This window comes from Hoplias malabaricus, chromosome 8 (assembly GCF_029633855.1).
Source record: "Hoplias malabaricus isolate fHopMal1 chromosome 8, fHopMal1.hap1, whole genome shotgun sequence".
Lineage (NCBI taxonomy): Eukaryota > Metazoa > Chordata > Actinopteri > Characiformes > Erythrinidae > Hoplias > Hoplias malabaricus.
In genome coordinates, this window is record NC_089807.1 from 35,726,796 (window position 1) to 35,745,720 (window position 18,925).

Sequence of the window (18,925 nt, forward strand, 5' to 3'; positions counted from 1 at the left end):
TCGTGGCAATCATCCAAAACCTAGTTTTACCGGTTAATAAATAATGATTTTAAATAATGTGTGCTGTTGATTTAACAAATTCACGCACTCAAGGAGAATCTGAACAAAACCTATGCTACTTACAAAAATATCATGTGATGTCATTTTTGCACTAATGTAGCTTAAATAAATAAATAAATAAATAAAGGCTGGAATAAGAGACATGGTTCAGTTGTTGCCAACACTTCAACTCTCTATTTAAAACCCTCAAATCACATGGGCCTGGAAGCTAATCTCCTATCACCATGGAGACCAAGTGTGTCTGGCCTTGATCTAGGTTTGACTGGGCAGAAGTAGGAGTGCAACTGAGGATCCAGGTGTCAAAGCAGACGGGTCAGGTTTCAGCTTCTATCAGAGGCCACAGCCAGGCAAAATAGCATTTAGCATACAACACACAACACTGTCTTTCTGCCTAGGCCTATTAAAATTAGAAACACACACAGCAAGACAGCACAAGAAAGAGTTAAAAAAATGTCAAACTCAGTCCCTACAGATCTCTTGCTGTGCACTAAGGATGTAACCTGCAGCCGCCACTCTATATTCAGCTCTCACACTCAGCAGGAAGAAGACTGGTTGGGAATGACCCACAGTATCTCAAGCCATGACCTCAGAAGGGTCTTCAACAGAAATTCCCATGGAAAGCTTCCTAAGCTGAATCACTTTCAGTTTGCTTATTAAAACTCCACTGCCTAGGAAAGCATACTGTGAGAAAGAGGGCTACTGTAGGCACGAGGTAATATTCACTAAGAAAAATATTACAATAATATCTTGTATTATACTGACATTCAACATACAGAATGAATGAAGTTGCAAGCAATTTGATATACTGCCCATGTAACTGACTCAAATTTCACCAGTGCTGTTTGTATATGGCATGTGGGAACTGCTGCTATTCCACAACATACTGTTTTTAATCATGTGTCATCATAGGTAGGGTAATGGATAGAAGGCATAGGTAGGCAAATGGATAGAATCTATAGTAGTCTTTCCCAAGGAATATTAATGCTGTAGCTTGGCCTAAAGATTAGACAAGCAGGCTTAGAACCGAAGGATGCTGGTTTGATCCCCTGAACCATCAGGACATAATGTGCGTAGGAGAAACTAAGGAACAGCGCTTTCCCCTCTCTCAATATCCATGGCTGATGTGCCCTTGAGCAACCTAATCGTAAATTGTTTTCCATTGCCAAGGTGACTGGTTGCCCCTCCAGGTGTGTGTGTGTGTTTCTGTGTGTTTACTGCCACAGATAGGTTAAATTAATACAGCAAATTTCAGTGAACTGATATGAATCTCAATGAATATAAAAGCAAGTTCCCTGTCCAAGTTAGGGATCTAAAGCTTGTTTAAGTGGCATTACACACTTTGTTATTCTAATTACACACTTGGATTCAAATGATCCCAATACACTTGTGCAACACTGTACAGCGATATTATTGGGCTACGCACATTCAGAGCTCATGTTGTAGTGGCATTCATGATCAGTATAAAGATAGGGTCAAATTATCCCAGGAATGAAAAACAATAAATGGGAAGCTAAACACATGATGTATATTTACTATTCACTTCTATTAAGTTACATATAAGAAAACCATCCATTCCATTATCTGTAAGCGCTTATCCAGTTCAGGGTCACGGTGGGTCCAGAGCCTACCTGGAATCATTGGGCACAAGGCAGGAATACACCCTGGAGGGGGCGCCAGTCCTTCACAGGGCAACACACACACAAACATTCACTCACACCTACGGACACTTTTGAGTCACCAATCCAACTACAAACGTGTGTTTTTGGACCGTGGGAGAAAACCGGAGCACCCGGAGGAAACCCACGCGGACACGGGGAGAACACACCAACTCCTCACACAAAACCCACATTTTTCAAAATCCCTGGAGCTGTGTGACTGCGACACTACCTGCTGCACCACCGTGCCGCCTGTAAGAAAACCATGTTCACTAATGTACAAACCACTCAAAGGAACGAACAAGCGCTACATGCGTCTTTCTCCAGAGACCTCTCCTGGAAGTTTTATGAAACCATAAAAAATTATTTTTAAAAGAAGTCCAGTATGTACTATTAACAGGAGGCTGTCCAATATCATCAGAAAAACGTATGCAAATCTACCATAATGCAGTACTGAGGGTGAAATAAAAAGAGTTCACTTTTCATTATAAATGTCAAATATCAGCAATGTGTCTATTTCATTTCAGAATTTAGTCCAGCATTCAAGCTTAGTGCGCAGATGACATTGGTCTTCCACAAATGATAAGAAAACAAAATTACAGACAGCATAAGTGCCATCTGCCCTAAGACATCTGTTCCTGAGCCACATATAAGTGTGTGTGTGTGTGTGTGTGTGTGTGTGTCTGGGAGGCCAGCTGTGACTCATCTAGCTGAAAAGTTCCATGTGGGAAAACATAAATAAATAAATGCTTATTAAAGCAATAAACACAGAACTTATTACAGAGAGTTTAAAAGTAATTACATATAACTGATGGACTGCATTCTTACCATATGGCACACATCTTATCCTGTGGAGTGTAACAATGCATTGATGCAAGTGTTGTATTTTATCACTGCAACGTCATCAATTTTAGAAGGTTATAATTAATATTAGTACATTGTAATGCGTTCAATAAGAATAATAACAATATGTATGTATGTAGTTTGTATTTAGCATATCTGCCCATAGGGCCACATTCATGACTCATGAATTCATGATTCATTCATGATTTATTTTAGGGACATTGAGGCTGCCTCAATAATAATAGTAATTTATAATAACAATTTCTAAAATAATCAGAGAGGCTCATACACTTTCTTGCAAACTGTGCTCTAAATGGTCACTGACCTTACTACAGCATCCACATCAGACTCCACAGGTGGAATGTGGTTCTCTGAGTGACCACTACTGGATTCACTCTCCTCCTCAGACACACTGCCCTGGACCTGTGACACCTCAGAGGCACTAGGGCCTGAGAGACTGGGGGCTTCAGGACGGGCCAGAGGGGCAAAGCTCAGCTCGATGATCTGCTGGGCACTCTCACAGATCTGGCTCTGGATCTCAGGGGTCAGTGTCGGGAAGTCAAAGGTGAAGACAGGCGGGCCGCTGGGGGTTATGTCCACGCTGTCCAGACTGCTGTAGGATGTGCCTTTTGCTCGATGCGATTCTATAATGCTCTCAAAATGGCGGCTGAAGGAGTCCAGGCCTTCCGTAGAGATCCTGCGAGGACTGCCAACAGGTATGGGGGACTTCAGAGCATTGTGGCTGTCTGACAAGCAGTTGGGGGATCTACAGGAATACCAGCAAAAGAGTGAGTTCAAAGAAGGAGGGAGGGATAAGAAATGTTTGTTGATCAGCTTTCTATGGTTGATTATAAATTATATATATTGAGAAAACCACAGACCAGGTATGATTTGGGGTGGTGGATCATTCTCAGCGTTTATGTGTTTTTAAGTGGATCAGACACAGCAGTGCTGCTAGAGGGTGTAAAGCCCTCAGTGTCACTGCTAGACTGAGAATAATCCACCAACCAAAAAATTTCCCAGCCAACAGCATCCTTTGGGTCTTGTGTCCACTGATGAAGGACTAGAGGATTCCCAACACAAACTGTGCAGCAACAAATGAGCTACTGTCTCTGGTTTTAAATCTACAAGGTGGACCAATGAGGTAGGTGTATCTCACAGAGTGGACAGTGAGTGGACACAGTATATAAAAACTTGTGTTGTGTCTGACCCACTCATACCAGCGCAACACACACTAACACACCACCACATCAGTGGCACTGCAGCGCTTAGAATAGTCTACCGCCAAAATCATACTTTCTCTGTGTTGGTCCTAATGTTCATCACTACTCGATTATGGCCCAGTTCTATATTTTACTCTATATTAAACCTGAATCATTTTTAATCTTTTGTTAAAACTGGTTAATGTTATTCATTTATTTATTCATACATTTTCTGCAATCACTTCCCTCTGACCTGTTTAAAAGTGGGTTTGGATCCTACCAGGAAACAAAACTAGGCAAGCAAACTCAACTTTGAATGTACGTATGTTAGCATGGTGTTAACCAGATATGTAAATGTATGTCGTGGCACTATTTTACAATGCAAAATATTCTGGAAACCTTGCTCAAGTCTATGCAGGTTGGAGAAGGCTAAATGCCCAATAGGAACTAAGGCTGAGTAAGACCTGTAGTGTACTAATCATGCTTTGTCTCTAAAATATTTTTTCCTCACAAATCAAAATGTGTTTCTTCAACTTACCCTCTAAGTAAGCGGCTGAACACTTCATCTGCGTCTTGTGAAGCGTGCTGCCTCTTCCTGTCACCATGCATTCTGACGCTGGCCCAACTCACCACCTCCTCATCCAGTAACTGCTCATCCTCCTCCCCATTTGCCCGTGGACACAGTGTCCCCTCTACTGGGCTCCCACTGCTGGTGGCGGAAGTGCCCAGTACGCTGCGATCACTCCCAAAAGCTGAGTCCACTTCCTCCTGCTCGGCTAGTATCACCTCATCAATATCGGTCTCTCTGTAACAGCGCAGTGGTACAGCATCCAGGTCGGTTTCGGAGTATTTGATGGTGCGTCTGATGATGCCAGTCTTAGGAGATGAGCCTGAGGATGGAGGGGTATTGAGCAGTTCCACGTCCACCTGCTGAACGTCATGACTGGAGGCTTTCTGGGACTCAGACATTGGCTTGTGTCTGGACTGAGATGCTGGAGACTTCAGAGGCAATGAGGATGGAGGAGCTGGTGTAAGAGAATCACTGGAGTAGCCACTAGAAGGTGTAGTTGAAGACAATGGACCTTGTTCAGCAATCAGGAGAAAAAGAAATATAAGTTTAAAATCAGTTATCATCAATTGTTAAAAGAATATTTGGGCAGCTTTGCTGTGGGCACTGGAGACAGTGTCCTGACAAACTGTGCCACCTATCAGTATGCCCTACTTAATGGCTCTGCACGTGCTCAGACCTACATTCTTTAACATTTTCATGTGTTATTCATGATAAATCTGTTTTCCTCTAGTACATTACGTAATCTTAGCTTAGTGTTGGCATTTGCTTGAGTGTTCCAAAACTATACACAGTGAATCTAATTTCTAAAAATTATACAACAATTTCTTATAACTGGAAATACCTTATAATAACCTTATTATATATATATTTTTGGTTTTTTTGGTTTGGGGGGGGTTTGCTATCAGCTCACAAATACTTTTAAATCACAAAAAGGTGACTCTAGGTTGAACATTAAAAATTTCACAAAGCATTTTTTAACAATACTGATCACCAATGTTGTTCCATAGCGGATCACTACCACCCCGACCCAATAAAAGCACTACAGGCTTGGCTCAAGTGTTACGCTGCTTACCTTTCCTAAAGCAACCCTCACATTTCCCTCTGTGCTTGGGACCAGCACCAGGAAAAACTAATTCAAACCTAGTGATAAAGGGTGGCAGACATGGCAAGAACATACCCAGGCCCCCATGGCCTTAGACAGTTGTCAGATGGCTGCTGAACTATCTGTTTAATTTGTTTATATACCTTTACTGAGAATTATGAATGGCAATTATTTTAAACATTCACAAACTTTTGACTTGAAATTATATGTCAGAAACAAAACTTGTTTTAAAATATTTATGCAATTAATACTAAATAAAACAGTCAAGAGTTTGAGTGACAGGTATGGAATGAATCACTGTCTTAATATCTCTGACCATGGTGCGTAGTAAATACCTTCTTAAACAACCCTGACTAACAACCGGGCCAGACAATGACTCACTGTATCTAAAAATAATTTAATCAACACCCCAGAGTGTGTGTATGTATATTTAAAACTAGCTTAATGACAACCAGAAGAAAGCAACAATATATGACCAAACTATGCTCAAGTAAATTAACATCAATTAAGGAACAATGCAATTAAGTGACAGAAATAAATGCTTGAAAAACAAGGGACGGAAAGTGTTAGCCAATTTTAACAATGTTTATAGTGACAGACTTCCTGTGACAGACATCCTGATGTCATGCTTCAGTGGCTCAACCCCTTCAGATAATTGGATTACATGTTCATTGTGGGGCTTAATGCTTGTTTTCAAGAAGAAGCAGATGAAAGGGAGAGATAACCACAAGCGAATGAGGGGAAAGTCTTCTGAGGGCTCTTTTAATGGTGACAGGGTGTGTATGGGTGGTCCTCATGAATGTTCTTACCTTTTACTCCATGGTGGTCTTGGGGATCAGGAGGCTTTCCAAACAAGAACTCCCATTTGGCACGAGCAATTTTTTGAGAGTGCAAGGAAGGGCCTAACAGAGATGATCCAGTGCCCGACTAGAACATACAATTAAGTTAGCAAGCATTACTGTCAGCAAACTTAATTCTGCAAGTCAGATAGTCAACCATCAAGATGATTTTATATGTCTGACAAAATGGGTAAAAAACACAATATGTCCAAACGTTTGTAAGATAGATGGATGGATGGATAGATGGATACTTTACTGATCCCAGAGGGAATCAGTCCTCCCTTTACTGCACAGTCACATCTATTCTTTTAGAACACCTTTCATATTATATGGAAAATTGCTGTGAGAATTTGACTGCATTCAGCCACAGATGCTATACTGAGGACTTATGATGTGCGACTAGGTTTTTACAGAGCTGCTTACCAAACAAATCCGATACCAACCTAAGAACATGTTGGATGGTTCTGTCAAAATTGAGAGCACACTTGCAGTGCTCAAAATACTATCCCTGTGTGGCTTTTTAATAATCTAGCAAAGTCATGACACTAGGTATGCTAACCTTAGATATATGTGTGACTGTTCCCAAGCATTCCATCTATATGTGCAATATAACATTATATATTTACTAATTAGAAGGGGCGCTAGCCAGTTTATATAACCTCAGAAATACTCCATATTGTTGTGATACTTGTTTGGTATTGTGAAGATATCTTTACGTATGATAATGTTGTTTCTGTCATATCACTCAACACATCATTCCACAAAAAGTTTAATATAAAGCATTTTACAATAACTGGCAATATATCATACTCTATTATATTAGATTGGTATTGTACATTGGCTTCAGTACATCTTTAATGTACTGAAGTGTGGCAATGGATGTATCATTTACAAAACTCAAATCCTGTATTGTTTATTGCAAACAGTTCATTTCAAATTACTTAAAGCAACACTAAGTAAGATTTGCTATTTTTGGCCCTGGTCTCAACACCCCACCCCCTATCCCTTCAGGTGCATTGTAATTACAGCAGTGTACCTTTAAAGCAGTGTCATGAAATCAGTTGTGGGAGTTTCCTACCCTCCTCTAAAAGTTACAGAGTGCAGTTTCTGTAGTGCTGAGCCAAGAGTTACAACAACAGAGGTCCATTTCTCTACATTACAGGTCAGTGGAGCATCACAACAATTTCGAAGCTGAAATTTTCTAGTAAAAATACTACCTAATGTTTCTTTAAATCAGGAATGGGGCATTCTTACCATATACAGATGTCTCACCTGTATACCCATGTTCCCCGTGTCGCTGCTCCTCTGACTGCTCTGGCTGGATTTCTCTGGGGAAATAAAGTCTCTCTCAAGAGGAGTTCCATGAGCTGGGCTGCCTGTAACGCCACTGGTCGTATGGGACACAGCACTGCTCTGCTCCCCATCTGAACGACTCTCACCTCTTGTATCTCCAAGAGGTGGTACCCTAGAATTGTTCTCCTGACAGCTCAGCACAGCTGGACCACTCCTTGTCAGTTTGCCCAGCTCCTTTGGAGACGTACCTTGGGGACTTCCAGCATGACACGAGTTGCCCTTACTGAAGTCTTCCCTAACTTTGCTGGAGTGGTCTTCTCTCCAGCGCTGCTTGGAGGTCTGGCCCACAAAGCTATTGGTCGTAGGTCCTGTGCAGTGTCTCTTGTTGCTTTCTGTTTTGTCTCTGGAACCAGAATCATACTGTGATTCACAGTGTCTATGCTCAAGCCCCAGAGAACAATACTCTCCAGTGTACTGGGGAGGCCGATGCCGATATAAAATTGGACTCTCTTTTCTTGTAAGCTCCGCTCTCTCTTGTTGCGGATCTCGAATGGGAGATGTAGACACCAAGTCCATACGATGCAGCACAGAAGGAAGTGCAGGGGACATGTGGCCCATGTTAGATGTAAAATTGGATGGCTGACCAGACTCTTGTCCTGTTTGAATAGGCTCCTCTTCCCAGTGACCCTCCTTGACAGGGAAATTACTATCAGAAGGTCTTGCTGCAGAACCTTTGATGTTAGCATATAACTGTTGTGATTCTCTAGAGCTGCGCCCTGACCTTGGGCTGTCTGACCTCACAGTGTCTGACAAGGATGGAGTGGGAGAAGGAGACCTCCTACCCTCCATAATAATGGAAAGCTTTGTGGCTTCTTCTGCTAACTTACAGGCCATCTCAGGGCTTGTGGCAGGGCTTGTGCTCTTCCTACCACTCTCTTTATTAACTCCCGCATCTGACGGATTTAATGAGTTGGGAAGGTTGAAATTGACCTTGTGGGGTTGCCGGGCACTCTCACTTGTGCTGTGTTTTTCTTCACAAGGTGCTTGAGTGATGGTCATAGAAGGAACTTCAAGTTGGATTGAGGTGGGCCTGCAAGATGGCAAAGGTGGGCCATGCCTGTACCCCTGCCTCAGATTCTCATCACACTTCCAGACTCGCTGACTTGGCACCTTATGAGATCTGGCATTAGCAGGGGGGGACATAGTGTAGTAATGTTGGCCAGCATGAGCAGAGAGATGATCAGTTGCTGGACTCCTGGGAATACCATGCCATGTCCTGTGTATATCTGGATTTATTAGCTGTGCATTGGAGGGCAGAGTTCTGGAATTCCGTGGCATGACTGGAGACCCGGACCATGACCGACAGCGAGGCGGATCTATGTGCAACAAATCACTGCTTCCTTCAGGACTTCTGGCTGCAAGTCGACGTTTTATCTGTGGAGAGCCAAACTCTTTCAAAGCACGAAGCGTGGCCTCTTTTGCAACTGAGTCTAGGGTAGCACGACGGAGGTTGGGGCTACCCCTCGGTGTATTCAAGGAGCCAGGTAAGGCATGCTTTGTGTTGGACTGACCAGTTGATTCCCAGCCATTGGACCAAACTGGGTCGCTCAGCCTTTTCCTGAGATAGATGGGAATGGATTGATCATCCATGTCTCTTCTGAAAGGATTCTCTGGTTCATTTTGGCACAAAGGGCCCTCCATAGACTTGACATTAGCTTTCTCAATGTAACTGTAGGTCACTACTGATCTTTTCCCTTCCTCTTCTCGTCCATAGGCTCTTCGAACACCACTAGGAGTAGGAGGTGCAGTAAAATGTCCAGAGAACCTAGAATCACGGCCATAGACTGGCTCACTCTCAGATGAGCGAGTTCGTACTAGGGTGCGACTACCTCCATTGGGCCCTGGTTGAAGTGCAGACAGTAACTTATTTATTTCATCATAAGGCAAGCTCTGTCTGTGATGAGTGGGTGGGTGTGGTGGTGCATCCCCTGGATGGAGCTGAAAGCTGACAGAGTGTCTAGATGGAGATTTAGTGGAAGCTAGGCTCTGGGTGCTACTTGCCCCTTTATGCAAGACTCCAGGTGGGGGCACTAGGCCTGGTGGGACATTAAGGGCTCCACTCTGTGTTTTCGGAATTATGTCTGGCCCCTGTAACATGAGGGACTTTGTCTCTTCGGTATTTCCCAGCTCTTTCCCCTCTTCATTTGGCACAGATCTCACCTCCACATACAGGTGGAGGACTTTACCTGACTGAGCCATGATCCCTGCCAGCCAACTTTACAGAATACTACGCATTAATCTGTCCAGGGACACCTGCTGTGCTGTTTCGCAGAGATAAACATGACAAAGTCACTGTTTGTTGAAAGGGTAGGTGTCCACTATGGGAAACAAGCAGAGAGAGATGCCCAGGTCATCTTCAAAATCAACTGTCTGAGAAGAACAAGAGAGAGAAACACAAAAGAATCCTTTAGAGATCAGTGTTTTTTCAACATCTTTCTTTGTCCATGCCTAAAATATTATAATCTTTTACACATCTAACTTAAGCACCTTAATTTGGACATACTAGCATTACTATATGCAATATGAAATTAGCAGTATCTGCACCACAGTGAAGAGGTTATATTCTGAGGTAATAGTTTGCCATTTTAATAAAAAAAATATATTATGTTTAGAACTTTCAGATGATATTTCCTTGCCATTTGCTAGCTCTCCATTCTGTTTGTGTGCTGAAACCAGTCTAATGTGTTTACAAAGCCCCAGTGTCAGTAAATGAGTTTAAAAACTGTCTCTGTCCGGTGTGCTTGGTTTCTCTGCTCATGGCAGAGGCATCTAGAGTTTCTTAAAAAACAGAGAGAACTCCAAACGTTGAAAAGCATGAACTGAAATGAGGATTGCTCTATTCCTGTTCGATAGGTGGGTAATATTGATTTATTTTAATGTGGATTTCTCCAGCTTGGGGGATTGCTAACTGCATTACTGAAAGTGCAACAAAACTAAACAACTCGAGTTAAAAATGAGTTTCTGTGGCATTTCAAACAGTGAATAAAATCTTACAGACAAGTTAAACTTCCGTGTACAAACAACAAACAATTCTTCTTCTGCTTCTTCTTCTTCTTATTATTATTATTAGTACTGTTGTTACACTTATATACTGCAGTTCACATACACAGTGATGCTTTACAATGAAAAGAAACTAATATATCATCAAAGTATAGCTGGAAATAATGGAAAAAATCTGCAGTAATTCTTTAACTAAGAACAGGTAATTGAGTGTTAATTCTGATGTCAGTTTATTAATGACCTATATAAATGTATGCACAGTACTATGTAAAAGTTAGAGACCATTTATTTTACAGTCCAAGCAGCCTTTACATTCAAGTCTATCATTTGCTTCATATTTTAAATATAGTTTTGAATTTTATATTTATTATTTTTTTTTATTATTTTACATTTAACTTTGATTTATCTAACATTTATACTGTATCTAATATCTTGAGAAATATTACCTAAATATTGAAAAACTTATTAAATGTTAAAATATTTATTACTTAAACATACTAAATTTAAATAAATGTAGGTTGGTCTCTGAATTTTGCACAGTACTCTACATAGCATGCTGATGATTACAGACTACTGCTGAATGCTAAGTTTCTGTGATTCACAGAGAGACGAGAGTGGTTTCAAGGCTAAGGCTGGAGGTCTGCCAGACGTTATGCAGAAGCATTGCTTTACACTGATACATCTGGCCAACAGCACAGCAGCCACTGCGGCACGAGAGGGTGAAGGGGAGTGTGTCCTCTTTAGTAGACCACAAACATATACCCCAACCTCCTCATTATGTATCTCTCACACTGTTTCATAAGCGTGGAAAAGTAATGTACTAGATTAAATGTGCACATCATTTTAAGATTAATGATCAATGCTCATCAGCATAAAGATCAACGCAACAACACTCTGTGGATGTTATCCATACCATGCATGCGGAAATGATGTACACATCTGAACAACATTTTTTGTTTTTCTTTTTTCAGAATGATAACGTATATCTCTCAAGCAGTAATGCAAAACGCAGCCAAGGCTACCACATTTTTTTTTTACAGCAAATGAAAGGCAAGGTCACCTCAACCCAGCACAATAGAAAGATAGGATAGATAATTCCAAAAATAACTGCACTACATCTAGCTTACAATGCTGCATGGCTCTTTGCTCCAGTGTGTGTCAAATCAGCCTGTTGAAACTCAGAGAAACTCAAAGCCTGCTTAATCACCAGCAGCACAGCAGACCTGTTCTTACTGTCCAGCCCATTGCTTTGAAAGTCAGCAACTTCCTCCTATTGACTACTGCATGTGAGCCACTTTAAAGTCATGGTCGTAACCCTATCTGCTCAACATGCAGCAAGGTAACCAGTAACGACCTGAAACGAACGCCTCTTTAATTAAGTCTTTGGATCAGGTTTCTCACGGAGGCGAGCACGTCACAAACAAAACAATACAGTTTGTGTGACGTTTGTCTTTGGCTGTAGCCTTCGGAATCTGAAGTAACTGTCTGGCAGGTAGATTTTTTTAGATCCATTAGCTTTTGCATTAATGCCAATGTCTGCAAGCAAAAGACTGTCCATGTGAAGTTTGTTATCCAAAGGTGTAAACAGTGTATATATATATCCTCAAAGGAACAACATGATGCAGCTGTCTACTTCAACATTTTACACAGTATTCAATTTGAGTTTAGACAATCAGTACAACTTCAAAAATGTAGCTTAAAAATCTTGACAAACAAGGAGTCTAATTTTTAAAACTTAAACAAAAACATTTTGAATAGACTTTAAAATAAAAATCAGTTTCTAAAATACATTCAGCAATGATTTGAAACAATATATGAATCTGTAAATGTCTTCATGTCAATAGATACTGACACTAATGAATAATTAATATTTTAAAATATGTTAAATATTCTGTTCAATAATATTGTCCTATACTGTAATGTCAGGACACTTAAAACTTCGGAATATAATTAGCAAAATAAATAAATAGGTCAATGATTTGCTACTTATAAGTCACAATCAAACAATTTTTAAAAGCAATTGCTGGCTAATTTCAAAACAAAACATTTGCATAGTCACTAGTCCTACATCACTAACTTAAATCAAAGATAACTCCAACTCAGATTTTACACAAACATAGTAAAGCTTCTTTTCCAGTCGCACTAATACTTATACACATAAACCTCACACACTATTAAGCAGGGTATTTAGGCCTACCTTTTTTGTACTCTAGCTAATAGGATTCCCCCACTCCCCGTCTCCTCCCCCCTTATAACTATTACAGCACATCTCCTGTCACACAGACCACAGCGATGAACTCCGCTTTACCTTATGGCTTTCATCTCTCTCTCATTCTCCTACTGTCCTCTATGGAGCATTGGAGAAAGCTCTTTTTCTGAATATCATCCTTGAATCTTTCATAAGTGTGGGTCTGTAGTTGTCTCTCCGGCTCTCTTCCTCTCTTGCCTGCTCTGCTGGCTCATCCATACTGGATTTATGCCTCCCACACGACTTAGTGTGACTCCTCTTCCTCCTCCCTCCACCACCCCCCCACCCCATGCAAACCTGTCTTACGTCCAGTAGAGCTCCTTCCTCTTCTTGTGTGTCACTCAGGGCCTTAAAGCCCGCCCCTCATCCAGGAATTAAGCCAATCTAGAGCCGGTGTGTGTGTGTGTGTGTAGTAAAGCAGTGCACTTAGCCATAACAGTGACAGATGGTAAAAGGTTCAGCCCTCTGTGCCAGAGGGGGGTTTACAGGAGAGAGGAAAGACCCCATCCCTTATCTTGACAGATAAAGCGAGAGGGGTTGAGGACGCTTCAGCGAACGTCCACACTGAAAGGTGAATCCCAGCTTCTGCACGTATATAAATACACACACACAGGACTGAAGGCTTATTTAGTCTTTGAATTAGCTAGCATGAGCACTTAGACCTGCAGCTAGTCTAACCAACTATAGCCATTATATAAGAAATGCCTATATCATTTAAACTGGTCATTCATAAGTGTAATCAATAGGTGTGATTACTAAATGAAGCTCATCTATTACTATTAAAGTAAAGGAACCTCCATAGGGATGACTGCTGAATAGACCTGTCAATAACTAACTATTAAATTAGAAGCCAAATGTGGGGAGATTAGCTGAGTAATCATCTTCATAACAGCAAATACTTCCAATTGACAGCAGACAAAGATATAATTCTCCCTCCGATCATCAATTATACCTCTAAGAACTCATTTCTGTTAATCAGTATGTGTGGCTCTATAAATGTGCACTGAGTTACCACTACAATCTCAGCTTATTTGCACCACAACCTGCCAGGATTGGTTCCTTAGGTTTATTAAGTAAGAAACCCTAGCTGTGTGAATAAACCCTACTAGATGTGACTCAGGGTGAAGGCTGCAGCCAAGGTAGGACAGACCTGTTAGTACTGGTATAAAGGCTCTTCTCCAGACTGCACCAACAAAGCTAACTGAAGTAAGTAATGCAGCACTTTTGTTAAGGGCATCAGTTGAGTTTGCGATTTCTCAGAAATGAAGCATGCATCCCTCAGTTCCATTTAAAAAGCATCCCATACAACAGAACGTCTTTCAGGGAAGTCAAGGCAGTAAAAACCCATCAATTTCACCAGTTTTTTGGTGAAATTTTGGTTATGCTGGTGATTCCTGAAGAGTAGACACAAAAGCACTGCTGTGTATGGTGTAGGTCAACCCTAACAACACTTTGTAAATCAGTGTCTGTACATTGTCTGTAACCTCTTATCCAATTCAGGGGCGCAGTGGGTCTGGAGCCTACCCAGAATCATTGGGCACAAGGCAGGAACACACACTGGACGAGGCACCAGGCCTTCACACTGACACATTCACACCTACGGACACTTTTGAGTGGCCAATCCACCTACCAACATGTGTTTTTGGACCATGGGAGGAAACCAGAGCACCCAGAGTAAACCCACACAGACACGGGCAGAACACACCAAACTCCTCACAGACAGACAGAGTGGCAGACAGGATCCTGGAGCTGTGTGACTGCGACACTACCTGAGCTCCATTTCTTTATTATTTAGTATTTCAATTTGAAAGTATCTTGATATAGGGAGGCACGGTGGCACAGCAGGTAGAGTTCACAAATAACAACACATTGTCTCTTTCATTTAAAAAATGTTAATGGATGATTTGCTAATATAAAAAAAAAACTTTTACACACAATTTAACAAACATTTTATGAGTGAAGGACAACACTTTTAAAGACATCATCAGAAACCTGCACCCTGGGATGGATCTAAGCAAATCCCAGCTGGAGCTGGGAGGGGATCTGGATGTCACAAATTACAGGACAACCTGTTCTAAATATACATATATTTACAGCAATTTTAACAACAATAATCCTTTCTGGGAACCAGCTATTGCTGCAGTTCTGCTGTTAAGATTTCTAAGAAATCTCATTTTATTACAATACTGCATCTGACTTTGTTTCTCTTGGATAAACCACTTATTAAACCAAATTAATTCTAAAATAAGATCTGGAGAAACTCTTGAATGTGAACAGTGCTATGTAAACAGTCTATGTTCTTGAATATATATTACAACCAAAAATATTCACAGCTGCAGCTCTAGTCTCTTTTGCTGAGTCAGATCTGCTACATGAATTAACTGCATTATTAAAACCAGACACATAAAAGCACTGCGCAGGTTAAAACGTAGGTTTGAGAGTAAATGAATGGGCCTACCTTCACACTGCACCTTCAGAGACAGTGAATGCATGCATGTCTCCATGCAGAGACAAGTCGATCAGCTGCATTCTTAACCTGAGTGCCAAGAGCTCGATAACAGTCTGAGGAGCAAAGTGGTGCACTGCACTGTGGTTATCACCACATCAATCCATTCAGTGGCTATGCAGCACACTGTGTGTAATAATATATAGGAAGTTAGACACCCTAGTCCTATTTAAGATAACAGTGGGCATTATTGTGGAATTATATACACAGATGTCTCCGTTCTCTACAAAGCACTTGGAAAGATAGACTTTGAGCAGACTAGTCGCGAGAGACTTGAGCTGCAGTACACAGATATTTCATGAAGTCAGCACATGATGTGCATCTTCAGCTACTGGCCCTGTGCCTGTCACCTCAGTCTTACAGCACTCCCACTGCAAATGCAGCCCCTACATAAATCGACATGGCCAGAATGAGGGGCTTGCATCAGAGCCATGAAAAACAGTGGTCCTGTGTAGAGAAAGATGAAATGATGCTGTAGTATCAACATCGCCAATCCTGACATTTCATTTTTTAAACTCAGGCTTCCCCCTAATTTGGTATAATTACTGTATGTTCCACTTACTAGCTGATTCTACACAATTCACACAAGGCTACCAAGCCATAAGGATAAAACTATGCAAAGGCAAAACCATGCTTTCTGTAAGACACCTGAACCATGTCACCACTTTATTTCACACTGCCACTATGCAACCTTACTTGAAAGATACTTTGAGGGGACCACGAACAGCTCAATTCTGTTATGGCAGCTAGCATAATGCTCACTGATAGGGAGAGGTAGAAAGGGCATCCTCTCCAAAAAGAGCAAGGCACATTATGCTGTCTTGCGCTACCAGACACACATGGCTGTGACGTTTCTTTTTAACCACTGATTTTCAGTCAATATGAGAATATTGTTTTCTTAAAACAGTAAACTGAAAAAAAGGATATATAGGACATTCAGGTTAATTCAATAAATAAAATAATTCTGAAAGCTTTCTACAACTCCTAAAAACTTTCTCTTACTTTTTACAACTACAAATTTCAAGCTTTTATTAAGCTATAAATAAATAAACCTGGTAATAATATTCTCATGTGAAATGGCGGACCTGAAAATTGTTGCGCGTTAAAACAGTCCCCAAAGAAACTTTTCTGATTCACTAATTTGCTACTATCAATTTTAAATTATAAAAACAAAGAAGAACACGTTTGTTGTTGAATATTTTGGACAATAAACAAAATGAATATATTTGCTTTGTGGGACCCGTTCACTTTGTTTATATCTCATCGCTTGGAATGTGTTGTTGCTTTAAAAAAATTAATTCCCCTTTAATGAAGAAGCTAACTGACTAGACTGCAAACTCAGGCTTCAATACCTACCACCATCTTATGAAAATATTCCTGTTTCATTTTTTTTAACAAGTAAAATAGACACTGTCAAGAGAACCGTCTACTCAATGTAAGACCGTTAAAATAAACAATGCTAGCAAGTTGCTAACTCACCTTTGCTGCAGTCTCTGGCGCTGGACCAGTTTCCACAGCGTGAGAACACAGGATCCAGGATGAGAAAACCTGAACACACTAAAGCCGGTTTCCATGGTTCTTCTGAGGGAAACCTGCTCCGTTTCCAGGCACATCCATTTTCGAGAGCCTGGTTAAAAAGCTCAGCGGTGACACCGTCTGTTTTCACTCACCTGTCCCATTAAAAACCTCTCTCTGTCTGTATTTTAAGGAGCCTGACTGGTTACACACCTTCAAAATAAATTAAGGCGTGTGAATGGCTTAATAATACTGGGGAAGACCTAATAAGGCATGGGAAGATTTAATTTCATGTTAAAAGTTATTTCCAATAAGCAAATCCCTCAAATTCCCTTTCATACATTGCATGAGGTTCGAATACCCAACCTGTTCTTGTGTTTCTATCAATTGCCTGTTTGAAATCCACGTCCTGCAAATTGACAGGATTGGATCCTTAAGTTTATGACATAAGAAACACTGACTGTCAGAATTTGCCCATTTGAGGGTGTCTTTGGCCATTAAAATTTCAAAGCAGCAATGCTCAGAGACATTGCTGTGTTTTGTGTTTAGTCATTGTGTTATGCTGAGGTTAAATGAACAACACTGAAACACTTTTTTCACTTACCCATCCCATAGAAACCCTGTCTATCTGTATGCAGCCATGTTTCCTCATTTTCACCCAATGCTCTCAATAGAGCATCACACTCTTTATGAATATATGCTGTCTATCAATGAAATAAGAATAAGGTCTCACTTATTCTCACTGTGGACAATTTCACACAGCCAAGCCACCTACCAACACGTGTTTTTTGTTTTTTGGGAGGAAGCCAGACCACCCATGGGTAACCCACAAAGGCAATCTGCACAAACAGTTCAGTGAAGCAAGGAATGTACCTGGGATCCAGAGACCCTGGAGATATGTGGCAGTGATTCTGTACCTGCAGCACCACCACCGGGTTTTTTGTTTGTTTGTTTGTTTGTTTATTTTTGCTTATCATAATTTTGATAAATGTCTCACTGACTTTAGATATTTATTTATTTGTTTGTTTCTTTATGAATACTGAATTAAACACACACTTTAAAATAGCTTCAGATATCTGGCCTTACCATGTGATGACAGCCTGATTTAAAAAAATGTAGAAGTTGGAACAATAAGGCATTTGATCCAACCAAATTATGTTAATCAGTTCATAAAGGAAATATTCTTTTATATTTGAGCCAGGGAAACAACTACCACAGCAGTAAAGTAGTGAACAGTTATGCTGATAATCTTTTCACTAAAATGGTTACAACAGATGAAACATAAACTGCAATAAAATACAGGTGGTGTGCTATTATTCAAAATAGAGTCAGTTACTCCTTGAAAAATGCAATAATGAAACAGCTTTATAATTAAAAATGTAAATTAAAATGTAAAAATCAGCTGATTTATTAAAAGATTTTGAAAACTTCTCAAGCATTTTGGACTTTAAAGAGTCCCCATACTTTTGACAGGCAAATGTATAGGTGTACACCTATGTATCACATGACCACAACACAGAAACAAGTCAATAATGTGTTTTCTGAGAAAATATAGAGACATGTTTTAACCTGGATCACTTGAAGGAATCTGGATGAGATCCACAGAGCTGTAGGCAACAGCAATCAATAAAACCTACTGAAGTCTGCGGATTTACGGACACAAGAGCTAGAATTTGCCTCAGGGTTTTATGCACACAAAAATAGCTGTTCAGAGAATAGGCTTAAGACAAAAAGTTGTCAGACTGTTTTACAAGCAAACATTGTAAGAGTCATATGAAAAAGTGAAAGCTGTCTGCTTTAGTATTTCTTTACCATACCTTCGAAAGAACATTACCATTATATTTACAGTTTCCAGAGAAAAATTAAGTCCAGTAAAGAAGATAACTGCAACTCTGTACTAAAATAGGGCATGTGCTCAAGATTTTAATAAGTGAATCAGGCCTGTATTTGAAATGAAGTAGCAAAAGTTGCCAAATTGAGAGGGTAAAGGCTAGCACATGCCTCCAACATAGCACCACTTTAGCTTAGCAT

At 40.5% G+C, this 18,925-nt stretch overlaps 1 protein-coding gene across 5 annotated transcripts in view; it reads right to left on the bottom strand.

Moving 5' to 3' along the window:
- psda (pleckstrin and Sec7 domain containing a) overlaps positions 1 to 17,025 on the bottom strand; it is a 57,035-nt gene extending 40,010 nt beyond the window's left edge. For all 5 annotated transcript variants that reach the window (XR_010804045.1, XM_066678692.1, XM_066678691.1 and 2 more), the window contains exons 1-5: positions 16,859 to 17,025; positions 7,545 to 9,995; positions 6,243 to 6,360; positions 4,299 to 4,842; positions 2,884 to 3,324 (exon numbers count right to left, since the gene is read on the bottom strand). Coding sequence is in view for 4 of the 5 variants with exons in the window: in XM_066678692.1 (XP_066534789.1) it covers positions 2,884 to 3,324; positions 4,299 to 4,842; positions 6,243 to 6,360; positions 7,545 to 9,824 (3,383 nt within the window). In the remaining variant the exon portion in view is untranslated. The remainder of the gene's footprint in view (positions 1 to 2,883; positions 3,325 to 4,298; positions 4,843 to 6,242; positions 6,361 to 7,544; positions 9,996 to 16,858) is intronic.
- Between the last annotated feature and the right edge of the window lie 1,900 nt (positions 17,026 to 18,925).